Below are 17,615 nucleotides of genomic sequence, written 5' to 3' on the forward strand. Positions count from 1 at the left end.
TCAACCATACTTGTATTTGGCAAAGTCAATTAAGATACTCTAGGCCTGATGCAGTCTTTTGAGCTTAAATAGTTTGCTTTGGCTGTGTCCAAGCAACTAATTCCTGAAACAATAACTGAATTTCCAATGCAACCTACACATAGCCTCCAGTAGCTACAATGACACCAAGTCTAGGGTCTTGTGAGGACTAGAATTCTGGCTTACAGGGATGTCTGTTCCTGATCAAAGTAGCAACTGGGGTTAGTCATGAGCAGTGTCCCTCAGCCACAGTGTTACAATACAATGACTTCATTCTTCCCACTTCATCATACAGGTCCCGGAAGAGGGAGAGACAGAGTAAAACCCTGAGGGTGGTTGAAAACAATTTAAAGGCAGGTCTGAGGTTGCGTTTTGTTACTAAACTACAAAAGAAAGTTGAAAAGAAAGAAAGAAAAAAAAAGCTCCCTGACTTCTAAATAAGCAAACAAATTAATAGTCTCCGCCTGCCAGAGGCTTAAAGATGTGAACCACAATAACTTTCCTCCTTTTAAAAAGGACCACACAGGGTACTCAAAGGAAAATACACCTTACAATAAAAGCCAGAGAGGATTAATTTGAACAAAGGGAATGGAATTTTCCTTCAGCAGCCTTGCTTGGCATGCTACATTATTTCTGCATGAGTATGTGTTTTAGGAAGTTTTAGTATAATTTTTGAGTATATAAGGAAGGCTATTGCATAGAAATGCCATACATGTCAAATTTCTGGATGGTCTGAAGCTGGGAAAGAGCTAAAATGTTTAACAGAGAATTGGGATTATATATACTTATACACAAACGTATCCACCCTCACACACAAACACACACACACACAATCAATAAAAGATCTGAACATTTTGATCAAAGATTCTATAGAAGAATCCTGATCAAAAGGGGGAATTCTCATGGAATCTGGAATTTCTGGAGCCATGGAGGCTAGATGAACCCCTGAAACTATTGCCCTGAGCTCACCTTTAAACCTTAAACCAAAATATCCCCTGAAGCTTTCTTAAAACTATAGTTTAGCTTAACTAGTAAAGAATGTCTGCCTTGAGCATCATGCTCTTTTAAGATCTATCTATATGGGATCACACAGATGATAACAACTGGAAAGATTAAAAAACCACCAAAACCAAACCCAGTGCCGTCGAGTCGATTCCGACTCACAGCAACCCTATAGGACAGGGTAGAACTGCCTCATAGAGTTTCCAAGGAGCGCCTGGTGGATTTGAACTGCCAACTCTTTGGTTAGCAGCTGTAGCACTTAACCACTATGCCACCAGGGTTTCCCTGGAAAGATCAGATAGGAAATTTAGGGGGCAGTGAGTTTATGTTAATGGGAAAGGAACAACTCAGAAAAGGAGGGTGAGAATGGTAGCACGACTCAAAGAATATAGTCAGTGTCACTGAATTGTACATGTAGAAATGGTTGAATTGGTGTTTGTTCTGTTGTGTATATCCTCAAAAACAACAATGAAAATAAAACAAATCATTAAAAAGTGACCAGTTAAAAACCGCGAATATATATAACAACAAGAATGATAAAGAGCTAATGTCCTTAATCTACAGAATTCTTATACACTGTTAAAAAATGAAACACCAGTACAAGAACTAGGAACATAGTAAACAAAACCCAAAAGATATAAGGGGTTAATATACCTAGGAATACGTGTTTCCTAGCATCTAAAGAAATGCAAATTTAACCAACTAATCATCCTTTTCTGTGACTCCAGAGGGTAAAACTAGAGCCAATGAGTGCAAATTCTAAGGAAGGAGATTTGGACTCACTGTAAGTTTAAATTTCTAAAAGAGCTATGAGAAACAGGTTCTATTCATTAGATCCAGCTATCACTGGAGCTGATAAAAATTACCTCATCCCATCAAGGTGTCAACAAGGGGTTTTATGCTGAAGTTAAGAGTTAGGTTACAATAAATACTTCCAAAAGAGCCTGGTGGCAAATCAGAATCACACATTTCTGGCCACACCCCATATTTACTGAATCAGAATCTCAGGAAAGAATCTAGACATTTTTATTTTAAAAAATGATTCCCATTTCTGGCTTTGGGAAACTTCTGGACTAGATAACCCTTCAGCCACTTTCAATGATAAGATTCTAGATTCTCTGATCTAACACTTAGGGTTCAGTTTCTGTGTTTTACTTGTCTCATTCTGAACTCTTGGTCAATTTATTCAGTGTCTAAATTTGTTATTATAGCTCTTTGTACAGTTCGTCTGCCTGAAATTTTCTGTCCTATAGGGTCACTCACTATGAGTCGGAATCAACTCAATGCCAATGGGTTTGGTTGATTTGATGCACTCATTCAAATAAAAAGAAAAGAGAAATAGATTCTGGTAAAGAATCTGCAATTATATAAAAAATGATGATACTTGCATTATCTAGAAATTTCTTGCCAATTGTTGTATTTGTAAAAAATAGCTTACTAGTAAAGGGAATTTATAGATATTAGAACCTATGTTTTATTAATACTATCTTATAAGAATGGAAATTTATTTTTTAATTAAATTTGTATAATACCTCAGTAGCAAAACTTGCAAAACTTTATGATTAAATGAATTCCTATCTTGATTACAGAAGGGGAGAGGGAAAAAGAGAAAGAAAATGACTGAACAAATTGATTTTCAAAGTTGTCACACAGCAGGAGGAATTTTTTTTTTTTTTTTTTTTTTTTTTTACAATTTCCTTTGTATTAATATATTCATCCTTTCACCCAATTTTTGTAAACCTTACCTGGCATATCAGGTTATTGCAGAGGTCAGTTAATCCAAGTTATGTATAAACCCAGGGCACCTTGCTTGCACATTATGAATGCAGAATTACATAATATACAATTATTCAAAGAAGATGTAAAATGAGTACTTTATAGTAAAATAGTTTTGATATTTTACTAAAATATAGCAATCCAATTAAACATTTCTACAACATAGGTAGAGTTCAATATGTATTTTTAATAAATTCCATTGATGATCATCCCCTGGCTTTTCCTTATGCATTAGGCCTAAGAGGGACAAGAACCCCCTACTTCAGTCTTATTATGACTTGTCTGTTTCAACACAGGCACACCTTTTCCCTCTAGCAATGCTCATTAATCAGTGACCTTGGAAATGAACTTCTGGGATGAGAATGTGCTCTTCTCATTTTAATAAAAAGTACACTACCATGTTCCTTTGGTAAGGGAGGGGGAACAATCTCATTGGGGAGGGTAAATATTTTTTCCTGAAGCTTTTCATCAGAAAAGTGAAGAGCTTCCTTCCTAGGCTGGTACTAAAAATGCTGGAAAGGTCAGTGAGTTTATAATCTTTTCCAGTGAACAAAGCTCTGATGCTGAACTTCTTAAACCTACGTAGAAAAGGATGGTTCATTTTTTATATCTTGGTTGGCAAAATCAAGGTCTCATTTTAAAACACCCTTAGGCCTCTTATGTTTAATTTAGATATCCCAAGGCTGGAGCCCTGATGGCACAGTGGTTAAAAGCTTGGCTGCCAACCAAAAGGTCAGCTGTTTGAATCTACCAGCTGCTCCTTGGAAGCTCTATGGGGCAGTTCTACTCTGTCCTATAGGGTTGCTGTGAGTCAGGATCTACTCGATGGCAAGGGGTTTGGGTTTTTTGGCTTTATCCCAAGGCCACAAGATTCTTAATTATATTGGGTCAGAAATTCACAGCTATTGAGAAATTTATGTGATTATCACAGTTGTTATTGCAATAAATACAGTGGCATGAAATTTAAGTGGCAGTCTAATATTAAACAATGTAAAGGTAGTTCAAAGAATTGCTTTCAAAACTCTCCTGAGGGGGAGGGACTGAGAAAGTATGGAAGGATGGCATTTGAAAATGCTTCAAAGGAAAAGTGATATTTGAGTCAACTATTGAAGGATGAAGGAGCCCTGTGGTGCACTGTTGAGCCCTTGGTTGCTAACTGAAATGTCAGTGGTTCGAACCCAATAGATGCTGTGTGGGAGAAAGATATGGCACTCTACTTGCATAAAGATTACAGCCTTGGAAACCCTGTTGGGCAGTTCTACTCTGTCCTATAGGGTTGCTATGTGTCAAAATCAACTCAATGGCGATGAATGTTTTTATTGAAGGATGAGAGGGTTCACCAGGTGGTCCAGGGATGGAAAAGGACAGCAACAGAGACAAATATACAGAAACAGAACAACACATGGAACACATCAGGAGGTCCTTTGGGATATCACAACCTGGGCTGGAGGGATGTGAAAGGAAATACTGTTGACAAGAATTGCCAGGGTCATATTATAAAACCCTTGAGTGGTATGCTACCGAGTACATACAGATTTTAGGTAATGAGGAGCATGATGGAACAATAATTTTATTTTGGAAAGGAATCAGTCACTACAAGCAGAGTGCAGGAAAGATTGAGAATGGACAATACTGAACCACAGAGACCAGTTCACTGCAGGAGTAGAGCAGAGACATAAAGAGGGCCTGAACCCAGGCAGTGGCAGGAGACAGATGAAAAGTCAAAGAGAAACAAGGCAGAGCTCTCAGTTCAGAGCCTCTTGAAGAAAAGGCCTTTCCCAAAGAAGTGTAAAAATGAGTCATCATCTGCTCCCAAAGGAGAAAGTAGGAGCCACTATGCTATAGCAAAACATACAGCTAAAACTAGATTCAAATCTGGGCTTTGCCCTTCACTAGCTGTGTAACCTTCAGCAATTTACTTAACCTCTCTGAGCCTCGCACTGATCATATGTAGATCATCGATAAACGCTCCCATGCCTCGCAAGGCTGTTAGGAGGAAGAGAGATGAAAATGCCGAGTTTCTAGGCTAGCACAAAATAGGGAGGGGCTCAATAAAAACATGTCTAAGAAATAAATAAGAAAAGATTCACATATATGGTTACTTGTTTTGTATTTCTAAAAAAAAGATAGAAACATGTCTATATTAGGCCAACAATTTATTTCTGGGGTCCAGAAAGCACTTATTTAGCTTTTCTATCAACAGAGCTAAAGGGAATAACTGGGAACGGTTTGTATCAAATGTTCAAGGGTCAATTCAATTCACTTAACATGTAATGTGTACCATCTGGGAGGGATGTTTGGCTTGTACTAGAAATCCTGAGTATTGCACAATCAACTTTCATTTAGCAGCTCTGTAGATTATTTACGGAAACCCTGCTGGCATAGTGGTTAAAAGCTGTGGCTGCTAACCAAAAGGTTGGTAGCTTGAATCTACCAGGTGCTCCTTGGAAACTCTATGGGGCTGTTTAACTTGTCCTATAGGGTCGCTGGAAACCCTGGTGGCATAGCGATTAAGTGCTACGGCTGCTAACCAAAAGGTCAGCAGTTCAAATCCACCAGGCACTCCTTGGAAACCTGATGGGGCAGTTCTATTCTGTCCTATAGGGTCACTATGAATCAGAATTGACTCGATGGCAATGGGTTTGTTTTTTCTTTTAAATAGGGTCGCTATGAGTCAGAATCGACTCAATGGCAATGGGATTTTTGGTTTGTAGATTATCTAAAAATGCCTTGGATGGTTTCTATGGCATCAATATTACAGAATGTTCTCTGACCTTAAGTTCCTATGCAAAAAAAAGAGGAAGTATTATTCTGTGAATCATTCCCCTGAAACACACACACATACCCTCCCAAGCTTTCTAGGTACCATGCACCTTAATCCCCAATCACTCTATTATCAAAGTTTCCTCTAAATGACCAGCAGCTTTTTTCCATCTTTTTGCCTTGCCAGTGATGCTCACTTTGCTGGGAATAACTCTGACTCTCCTTCAAAACACCAGTCTAAAGCCTATTCCTCCTCTTTTAAGGTCCAGAATGAACATACATCCTTCATAAAGTCTTTTTTTGGCTGCAAAATATACATATTTACACATTAAAAAAAAAAAAAATGTCAACCACGCCATAATCTCTCATGTTTTAGGGCATGGTGGAAAAAAGCCAACCTTCCTAGACTGGAATTTTTGAAGGGCAGGGACTATATTCTCAGTGCCTGGCAACTGATAGCTGCTCTATAAATGCTGGTTGTTGGTTGAATGAATGAAAAGATAAGATCACTCTTAATTTTGCAGGTATTTTAAAAAGTCCTGGATATTAAAGGCCATAACCTCATGGGGTACAATCTACATGCTGTCAGAGGGTAGCATGGTACCACCCTTCATGCAGTTTATATTAAAAAAAAAAAAAGTAGGATAAAAATGCAATAGAGATAAAATGGCAAAATTTTTATAGAAAAAAATGAAAGCTGTCTTATAACAAAGGGAAGGTGGCACACATTTTACAGACTCAGTGCAAAACATATTCCATTCAATTTGAAACAATATTTATTAAGCACCTTCTTTTTAAATAAGTATTTACCAGAACACCGTCAACTATTATCATTAATTAAAAAAAAAAGCTTACATAAAAAAGTCAACTATTATCATTAATTGAAAAAAAAAAAGCTTACATGGCATATTAAAAAAAGGTTAACTTCTTTGAGCCTGTTTCCTCACCTGTAAAACCGTTATTTTAATACTGGTATTAAATGGCTAATAATACCTCACAACTCATAGTTTTTATGATAGTTAAATTTAAATAAAAAAAAATAAAACACCTGGTCCACAGAAGATGTACTTTAATAAACGTGTTCCCTTCCATTTTCTCAAGCAATGCTACTGACGATGGCGCTCAGTAATCCTTCTTGTACTCTTTGTGGTGTATACAGGGAGTATCACCAGAGAGCTAATGGTGATGGCAGGCAGGGTGGCTTGTGCTGGAACGTTAGTGAACCATTTTCTCCTCCGATATATGTACTATTTGTTTAATGAAATCAGGTCCCCTTTCTCCAGGCTCTGAAGACATACTACTGAAACTGTTCCTTTAATTCTACCTTATAATTTCATCTTTCCAATCTATTGGGCAGAAAAGGGATATTTATTTGTTTAAATCAGTATTCGAATAGACATATGAAGCAGAGAACTGAAAAACTTATTCAACCACTCTCTCTCTCTCTCTGTTTTTTTTGTGTGGGAAGGTGAGGCAGGAGGAGGTGAGCCAGGGCGCTAGTGCTGGAAGGAGTCCAAGTAATGAAAAGATTGGGAAAAATAATTTCTGATATACTGATTAATTTGATTAAATTAATCTTCTACATTAGGAAACTATTTGACTCTTCATTTCACTTTCCTTGTATAGATCCAGCAAGCTGATTGTGGAGTAAATAATAAAAATAATTGGGTGTGGTTTCTGGTTTTCTTCAGAATGCTTTGGACATCTGGGACAGTACTGAAACCCCACACATTGTCAAACTACAAGGTGCCTTTCAGAAATTTATGCAGGATTTTTACACAGTGAGTCATGCCAAAAAGTTGTTTCGAAGACATTTAGTCAAAGGTGCATAGAGTTTCTAATTTAAAATATCAAGGAAAACCTCAGAATCTTTTCCCCTTCAGATAAAAGGAATTTAAACTTGGCTCGAATCTGGGGTCTTAGGCAGCAGGTAACAATGTCCCTTTAAAGCCATCTCTTGGATAACAATGAGCCCATCGATCATTTGTTCCCAGAAACTTAAAAAAAAAACAGATGACATAACACATCCGGCTGAGTGCCACTGTGTTATGCCCTTCAATGTTCCATAAGTGCTACCTGTTATTTGCTTTTTAGTCTCCAAGTCTCTGGTTTGCTTCAGCACCTGGAGCAGCCGAGGTACCCCATTTAGTTCAGCTACCTCCAACTTGTTGTCATTATCTTCAAATACCAAGTTTCTTAAGGCCCCACACACGGCTCGCTGAACATCTTCATTCTGAACCTTGAGGAGCTGCAGAAGTTTGGGTATGCCACGGAGCTGATTAACCTGGGGAAGATGAAGATATATATATGTCATATATTTATTAATTTTGACGTAACATCAAGACATTCAATACATGAACAGATGAAGTTCACTGATGTTGATTATAACTCCTAACCAAACAACAACTCTACCTGTGGCTCAACCTGAGACTCACATTGTAAATCACACCCCTGCCGTAAGATGGCATCTGCCATCAAAGAGCTAACAATAAGTTTGGGAAGTCAGGCTAAAACCTATAAAATAATTAAAGGAGAAAGTTAAGTGGCAAGGGGTGGGTACAGGCCTTGAGCATAGTAAGAATGAAGAGAACTGAGGAGTCAGGAAAGTCCTATGGAAGAACACCAAATTACATGAGTGTTTTTCCCAGGACAAAACTTCAAAGTCAATATAAAATAAACGAAAATCATCTTCATTAACAGTAGGAATAAAAACTGATTTACCATGACAACCCTAGTAGGGATGCAAGCTAACCCTAAATGCAAGCTATTTTTTATAATCAATTGCTTTGAATATTTAAAAACATGTACATAAATTGAGCATGCAACATTTTTATTTAATTAAATAACAATTTTACTGTTTAATGGTGCTATTTTTAAAAATATTTCTTCTAGCCAAATATACAAAAAAGAGCAAACTATTAGAGAAAGGGCCAGAATTAAGGACAGTAAAGAAAAAGAGAGAGTTGAAATTCTGAAATTTGTATCTGCTTAAGAAGAGGCCATATAATCCCAATCTGAGCAAGCTGATTTTGTGTTTTAGGCTGAAAATATTACCTAAAGAAATCAAGAGGTAGGCTCAGGGCTGGTGAAGAGAATTGTTATGTTGTAGACTAAGGGTTCTCCTTATCAGGTTTCCATTAACATCTGATTTTTAAATTTTTAAGTTGGCAAGAGCTTTTGGTGATCCCATTTTCACCATCTTGATGCAGACTTTTAGGAAATATGTTGTCATGAATGAGCATGAGCTTCCCTTTCAAATGAGTTTTATTACTTGTGAAAAAGATGTGCTATCTGCAAAAAAGTGCACTCTCAGGGGAGAGCTGCACTCTGGCCCAGAGGCATATTTTCACATTTTCTACCCATCAAACTCTAGTCTTCCTTTCGTAGGTAGATAAATGGCAATTAAGACATCTTCTTCCAGTTTTATATTTTCCTTTGTTAAGATTTGGAAGAAGACTGTCAAGGAAGGAATAAAAGTCATGGCCATAAAATAATCTTAAAGATAAAATAATAAATATTAACAATAATAAAAAACAAAAATAACAACTCCTCCTCTTCCCACTTCTACTATTACTACTACTATATATTGAGTGGTTACTAGGTGTTGGGCATAGTATTAAAGAATTTTATATACATTATCTAATTAAAATCTTACAAGAACCTTAAAAGGAAAGTACTCTTGATACCTTTATGGTCTCACTGCTTGTTAGTAATGAGAATACTTCTACTTACCTACCTATTGGTGGCGCAGTGGTTAAGAGATTGGCTGCTAACTAAAAGGTCAGCAGTTTGAATCCACCAGCTGCTCCCTGGAAACTCTGTGGGGCAGTTCTACTCTGTCCTATAGGGATGCTATGAGTTGGAAACAACTCGATGGCAATGGGTTTGGTTTTTTTGTTTGTTTACTGGCCCTGGTGGTGCAGTGGTTAAGCATTTGGCTGCTAACCAAAAGGCTGGCAGTTTGAATCCACCAGCTGCTCCCTGGAAACTCTGTGGGGCAGCTCTACTTTGTCCTTTAGGGTCACTATCAGTCAAAATCGACTCAACAGCAATGGGTTTGGTTTGGTTATTGGCTCTCTTGAGAGGAGACATCTGCAGAACAGCAGACAGATGGGAGAACAGCATAGCAATTTTGGTTTTGGTATGTCTAAAGCCATTCTAATGCATTTGTATGACAATGTGAATGAGAAAGGTTTCTTAGTTATCAATTAAATCTGGTCCAACAGATCGTCTATTTGGTCCCTTCATTTATTCCCATTACTATACTTCCTTACAAGCAAAAGAGCACAATTTATTTAAAAATAGCCTGTAATTCACATGTTCCATGAACTCCCTCGATTACTATAAAATGGTTAAGTTTTAAGACAATTAAATTCACACTCCATAAATTTTATAAATTCAAAATTTTCATAGTAGCAATATGCACATCAGATGCAAAAAGAAAACCTAGTTTGTCCTGAGGTACTTTTGTAGCTTTAGAGATATTTATTACTTAACTTATAATTTATAAGTTGCCTTCTTCAAAATATGATGTGGAATAGCTTACTCATCATATTGCATTTCAAGCTGCGATGATAGAATTAGCGAGAATTGGAATGTGGAAGCCTCTCCGGCTCTGACTAGGAAGCATGGATAACAGTGCTTCTGCTAACCGCCTCTGACTGGGTGGTTCACCTCCCCTGTCATCTTTACCCTCCTGGCTTTCAGTGCTCGCTCCAGCCCTGAAATAGGGAGCCGCAGATACACCAGTGCTCAGAGAAATGCTGAAATCCCGCCACAGCTCTACTTACTGTATAATTTACTTCCTAGTGTCTGGCATTTATCCCAAGTTTAAAAATAGATTTCAGTTACTTTTTTCATTTTATCAAGCAAATGGATATCAATCATGTTAAATGCAACACATTGATGGCATTCTCCTCGTATTTGGGACTGTCAGTGATGAATTCAACCAATGGATTTTTGGTCCATTAGGACCAAAGTCAAATGCTCTTGCCCCTTTGAATTCAGGGAAAAAGCTGGAACAGGAGAGTTCTGATGAGTTTCCCCATTCTACTGAATCCTCTGGGGATTTTTTTTTTTTTTTTCAAACAAAGGAATAGATTAACATGAATGTCTCAGAACTTCAAAAAAGCTTTCATCTGAGACAGTTTCCAAGTATATGAAAGGGCAGAACCACAAGTTAGAATCTCAGCTTTGTCTTTGCATCTATTCTGATCCTGTTCCCTGCCAACCATAAAATAATGAAATGATGAGGATTTCTGGTGGCAAATAAGCAGGTGCCAGGGAATAGACTGACTCTTGGGGCAAAGGCTCTTCAGAGCCCCCCACTCCTGCTCCTTTGCCCCCTCTTCCTCCTCCCATCTGGAATGCTTAGCTCACTCTGCCTCCTCCCTGGCAAAGTCCTGCTCATCCTGCAGGACCCAGCTCAAATGTCACCGCTCTGTGAAATGTCACTCGCTTTCTCTCCTTTCCCTCCCATTAGAATTAATCACTCCAGTAAATTAGTGTAACCTTTCAGGAAGGCAATTGGCAGTATGTGTTAAAAACCTTAAAAAAAAAAAATTTGCTTCTAGTAGCGGATCTTTAGAAGATAATCAGAAATGCAGATGCAGACTAACATATAATTTATGAGAGTGAACAATAAAAAAACATAAATGTCCAACAATCGGTGGGGGGAGATTGGTTAACAATTAATCTGCAAATATCCATATGCTGAGGTATGCACGGGAGAAGCAAAGCAGTGTTTGAACTGACAGACATTTTACTAGTCATACAGTTCCCTCCTCAGGCAAATGAGGATTCTCGTGTAAGTTTAGCAATCACATGCCAGACCCATAAGAGTTACTCACACCATAGCTGCTACTATCACCATTAATATTATACAGCCACTAAAATGAATTTTATAAAAATTATTAAGGGTATGAGAAAATGCTAATGATATGTCATTACAAAAAAAACTCATAAAAATATGCATTTCAATGCATAAACACAGACATAAAGAGGAGAATGAAACTAAGGGGGTAAGGAGAAGTGCTGAGAATGTGAGTCATGAATGGCACCGGCTACTTTGTATTTTTTTTAAACAACAAACACGTATTTGTGCATACTTTATAGAATTAAAAACAAAAAATCCCCACAAAGCTACATATTCAGTTTGATTGCAGCTATGTAAATGCTGCATTAAAAAAATATGGAAAGGAAAACTAAAATGATAACAATAGTATGGCCATGAGTACTCTTTTCTCTTTTATATATTTCTCAAATTTCTAGCAATGAGCTAGTGTTAGTTTTATAATAAGATTTTCTAAGACACTTATGGCAGTCGCTACTTAGGTGATGAGATTCGAAGCTGGAGGAAACAGGGCCAGCTCAATCAGGAAGAGCTTTGCAGGTTGAATTAAGGGATCTGTCCTTTATCCTACAGGCAACACAGACAGCTATTGGAAAGGTCTTTCTGGGTGCTGTAAGAAAGGACTGGGAGTGGATAGGCATGGAGGCAGGGAGATTAATTAGGCAGCTGAATTAACAGAGATGATGGCAAAGGTACTAGGATAGTAGCATTGAGTGGGGAGGGAAAGATATGGGTTCATTCAGAACATTTTTAGAGGTTGCATTAATAGGACTTGAAGACTGACTAAATATGAGAAGTATGGAAAAAGTTCATGTTTCACTGAAGGCAATGGCGAAAAACAAGGCTCCAGGAATTAACGGAATATCAATTGAGATATTTCAACAAACAGATGCAGCACTGGAAGTGCTCACTTGTCTATGCCAAGAAATTTGGAAGACAGCTACCCGGCCAACCAACTGGAAGAGATCCATATTTATGCCTATTCCCAAGAAAGGTGATCCAACTGAATGTGGAAATTATCAAACAATATCATTAATTGACCATGCAAAGGCATTCTAATCTGTGGATCATAACAAATCATGGATATCATTGAGAAGAATGGGAATTCCAGAATACTTAATTGTGCTCATGAGGAACCTGTACATAGGTAAAAGGCAGTTGTTGGAACAGAACAAGGGGATACTGAATGGTTTAGTCAGGAAAGGTATGCATCACCATACCTATTCAATCTGTATGCTGAGCAAATAATCCGAGAAATTGGACTATATGAAGAAGAACGGGGCATCAGGATTGGAGGAAGACTAATTAACAACCTGCGTTATGCAGATGACACAACCTTCCTTGCTGAAAGTGAAGAGGATGTGAAGCACTTACGGATGAAGATCAAAGACCACAGCCTTGAGTATGGATTACACCTCCACATAAAGAAAACAAAAATCCTGTGCTGGACCTGGCAGTGTTTCATTCTGTAGTACACAGGGTTGCTATGAGTCGGAACTGACTTGATGGCACCTAACAACAACGGTGGAAAAGTTTTGGAACAGTTTTGATGTTAAAATACCTGGATGGCTGCTAGTATAATTTACTGACAGAGGGAATAATATATTTTCAGTTATTATTTTGGGACAGGCATTGTACCTTTATATGATTGAATTCTCATGACAACCTTTTGCAGTAGGACAATTATCTCTACTTTATAGTAAGAGCTGAAGCGTAAAATATCTTATCCAAGGTCACCCATGTAATAAGAATGCTAGGATTCAAACTCAGGTCTGAATGACTCCCTGAGAATCCATGATCAAACCAAGTGTCCTGGCTCCCCTCCCAGGAGGAAGTATAGGTTTAGGGGGAAGGTTGGAAAGTAGAAAAGGTAACCAAAAGAAGACAGTATGTTTACTTTTGGATATGTTGACCTTCAGAGTTCAATGGAGATGTCCAGAAAATTGATAGACATGAGGTTTGGAACCCAGGAGGGATATAGGCTGTAGATCGTGAGTCATCAGCATCTAGACCACAAAGGAAGCTGTAGGAATGGATTAGGCAGGTCGGAAGATGGTATTGAATAAGAAAAGAAGTGCCTGGGAAGCATTCAAGGACTGTGAACATTTAAGGGACAGGTAGAGGATAAATTGCTCACAGAGGAACCTTGGAGAAGTCACAGGGATGCAAAGAGAATCAGGAGACTGTGGGCAACAAAAGCAAGTGTTTCAGAGGGAGAGAGCCATCGATAATGTCACATGCTGAGAGTCCTTATCAAGTAAAATAAAGACTCCCTCAGTTTTATAATCTATATGCAGATCTTTATGTCCAAATTGTAGCTATCTTTCATACAGAAATTAAAAAACTACAGCATCATGCTTAATAGGATTTTGTTAATGTCCTGGGTTATAATGTCACAATTCTTAGGTTTTTCTATCAAGCATACATACATTTTTTAGGCTTGAATGAAGTTTCCATGTTTCATTATTCTCAAAGCCAGTCTTTGTTCTAGTTTTATTTCTGAATAAGAGCTAAGAAGGCAAGCACAGCTGTAATCCTATGTATAAGCAAAACTGATATTTGTAATCAAACTAGTAATTTAAGAGGTAGTGGAAATCAAACCCAACTTGGACAACATTAAAAAAAAAAGTTTAAGTCATTCCAAATTACAAAAGGAAAGCACACCTAACAATGCCCAGTTTTTAAAAATTTGAGTTAAAAAAAAAAAATCCTAAACATTTTACGTGGCTAGCCATAAAAAGGACCTGTTTTCAGCCCAATTCTCTTCTCTATATGTATATATGGAAACCCTGGTGGTGTAGTAGTTAAGTGCTATAGCTGTTAACCAAAGGGTTGGCAGTTTGGATCTACCAGGTGTGCCTTGGAAACTCTATGGGGCATTTCTATTCTGTCCTATAGGGTCGCTATGAGTCGGAATTGACTTGACAGCACTGGGTTTGGTTTGGTTTTTGGTATATGTATATATAGAAGCTCATTTACTAGCTAAATATATTGTTTTAAAACATACCTATTTGTCATGGATTGAATTGTGTCCCCCAAAAATATGGGTATCAGTTTGGCTAGGCCATGATTCTTCGTATTGTGTGATTGTCCAACATTGGTCATCTGATGTGATTTCTGTATGTGTTGTAAATTCTATCACTATGATGTTAATGAAATGGATTAGCGACAGTTATATTGATGAGATCTACAAAATTAGATAATGTCTTAAGCCAATCTCTTTTGAGACATAAAACAGAGAAGCGAGCAGAGAGATATGGGGACCTCGTATCACCAAGAAAGTAGTACCAAGAGCAGAGCGAGGCTTTTGGACATGGGGTTCCTGTGCTGAGAAGCTCCTAGTCCAGGGGAATACTGATGAGAAGGACCTTCCTCCAGAGCTGGCAGAGAAAACCTACCCCTGGAGCTGAGGCCCTGAATTTGGACTTCTAGCCTACTAGGCTGTAGAGAATAAACTTCTGTTTGTTAAAGCCATTCACTTGTGATATTTCTGTTATAGGAGCACTAGAGGACTAAGATGCTATTCTCCCTATGGAACAAACCTATAGGCAAAGTATAATGAAAAATACCCAATAATCATATAACTTTAAAAAATAAAAATAATCTAAATGTGGGGGTAGGTTTTAAAAAATATACCTAAAATACAGATGCCATAAAAAATAACTTTAAAATATAGATGTCATGAAGAAAAGTACTAACAAATTTGACTTCATAAAATTTTAAAATCATGTATGATTAAAGACACCATTAACAAAGTCAACAAAAACAACAGTAAAAATAAAGCAGGAGAAAATATGTCATATGTAACAACAGAATTATATGCATAATATGTAAAAAACGCCAAAAACTCCTACAAGTCATTGGCAGACACACATCTTTGAGGAAAAATAGGCAATGGATAGAAAATGGCAACTGACAGAAGAAACACAATGTCAACAAAATCTACCAAAAGATGCTCAGCGGCATGATTAATTAAAGAAATGCAATAATAATAATAAAAAAAAAAACCCACGTGTCTGTCAGTTTGTTGTACTGTGGGGGCTTGTATGTTGCGGTGATGCTAGAAGCTATGCCACTGTTTTTCAGATGCCAGCAGGGTCACCCATGGAGGACAGGTTTCAGCTGAGCTTCCAGACTAAGACAGACTGGGAAGAAGGACCCGGCAGTCTACTTCTGAAAAGCATTAGCCAGTGAAAACCTTACGAATAGCAGTGGAGCATTGTCTGATATAGTGCTGGAAGATGAGCCCCCCGAGGTTGGAAGCCACTCAAAAGATGACTGGGGAAGAGCTGCCTCCTCAAAGTAGAGTTGAACTTAATGACGTGGATAGAGTAAAGCTTCTGGGACCTTCACTTGCTGATGTGGCACGACTCAAAATGAGAAGAAACAGCTGCAAACATCCATTAATAATCGGAAACTGGAATGTACGAACTACGAATCTAGGAAAATTGGAAATCGTCAAAAATGAAATGGAACGCATAAACATTGATATCCTAGGCTTTAGTGAGCTGAAATGGACTGGTATTGGCCATTCTGAATCGGACAATCATATAGTCTACTATGCTGGGAATGACAACTTGAAGAGGAATGGTGTTGCATTCATCGTCAAAAAGAACGTTTCAAAATCTATACTGAAGTACAACGCTGTCAGTGATAGGATAATATCCACATGCCTACAAGGAAGACCAGTTAACACTACTATTTTTCAAATTTACGCACCAAACACTAGGGCCAAGGATGAAGAAATAGAAGATTTTTATCAGCTGCTACAGTCTGAAATTGATTGAACATTTCAATCAAGATGCATTGATAATTACTGGCGATTGGAATGCAAAAGTTGGAAACAAAGAAGAAGGATCAGTAGTTGGAAAATATGGCCTTGGGGATAGAAACAATGCCGGAGATAGAATGATAGACTTTTGCAAGACCAACGACTTCTGCATTGCAAATACCTTCCTTCACCAACATAAATGGCGACTATACACATGGACCTCGCCAGATGGAACACACAGAAATCAAATTGACTATATCTGTGGAAAGAGACGATGGAAAAGCTCAATATCATCAGTCAGAACAAGCCCAGGGCCCAACTGTGGAACAGACCATCAATTGCTCATATGCAAGTTCAAGCTGAAACTGAAGAAAATCAGAGCAAGTCCACGAGAGCCAAAATATGACCTTCAGTATATCCCAGCTGTATTTATAGACCATCTGAAGAATAGATTTGATGCACTGAACACTAGTGACCGCAGACCAGACGAGTTGTGGAATGACATCAAGGACATCATCCATGAAGAAAGCAAGAGGTCACTGAAAAGACAGGAAAGAAAGAAAAGACCAAGATGGATGTAAGAGGAGGCTCTGAAACTTGCTCTTGAGCGTCGAGCAGCTAAAGCAAAAGGAAGAATTGATGAAGTAAAAGAACTGAACAGAAGATTTCAAAGGGCCTCTCGAGAAGACAAAGTATCATAATGACATGTGCAAAGAGCTGGAGATGGAAAACCAAAAGGCAAGAACACGCTCGGCGTTTCTCAAGCTGAAAGAACTGAAGAAAAAATTCAAGCCTCGAGTTGTGATAGTGAAGGATTCCATGGGGGAAATATTAAACGACGCAGGAAGCATCAAAAGAAGATGGAAGGAATACACAGTCATTATACCAAAAAGAATTAGTCGATATTCAACCATTTCAAGAGGTGGCACATGATCAGGAACCGATGGTACTGAAGGAAGAAGTCCAAGCTGCTCTGAAGGCATTGGTGAAAAACAAGACTCCAGGAATTGATGGAAAATCAATTGAGATGTTTCAACAAACAGATGCAGCACTGGAGGTGCTCACTCATCTATGCCAAGAAATATGGAAGACAGCTTCCTGGCCAACTGACTGGAAGAGATGCATATTTATGCCTATTCCCAAGAAAGGTGATCCAACCAAATGTGGAAAGTATAGAACAATATCATTGATATCACATGGAAGCAAAATTTTGCTGAAGATCATTCAAAAGCAACTGCAGCAGTATATCAACAGGGAACTGCCAGAAATTCAGGCCGGTTTCAGAAGAGGACGTGGAACCAGGGATATCATTGCTGATGTCAGATGGATCCTGGCTGAAAGCAGAGAATACCAGGAGGATGTTTACCTGTGTTTTATTGACTATGCAAAGGCATTCGACTGTGTGGATCCTAACAAACTGTGGATAACACTGCG

At 38.1% G+C, this 17,615-nt stretch overlaps 1 protein-coding gene across 1 annotated transcript in view; it reads right to left on the bottom strand.

Moving 5' to 3' along the window:
- PKP2 (plakophilin 2) overlaps nt 1-17,615 on the bottom strand; it is an 85,505-nt gene that overhangs the window by 36,508 nt on the left and 31,382 nt on the right. The window contains exon 5 of the mRNA XM_049882809.1: nt 7,636-7,843. Coding sequence (XP_049738766.1) covers nt 7,636-7,843 — 208 coding nt within the window. The remainder of the gene's footprint in view (nt 1-7,635; nt 7,844-17,615) is intronic.

The sequence above is a fragment of the Elephas maximus genome, chromosome 4 (genome assembly GCF_024166365.1).
Source record: "Elephas maximus indicus isolate mEleMax1 chromosome 4, mEleMax1 primary haplotype, whole genome shotgun sequence".
In the NCBI taxonomy this organism is placed as follows: domain Eukaryota; kingdom Metazoa; phylum Chordata; class Mammalia; order Proboscidea; family Elephantidae; genus Elephas; species Elephas maximus.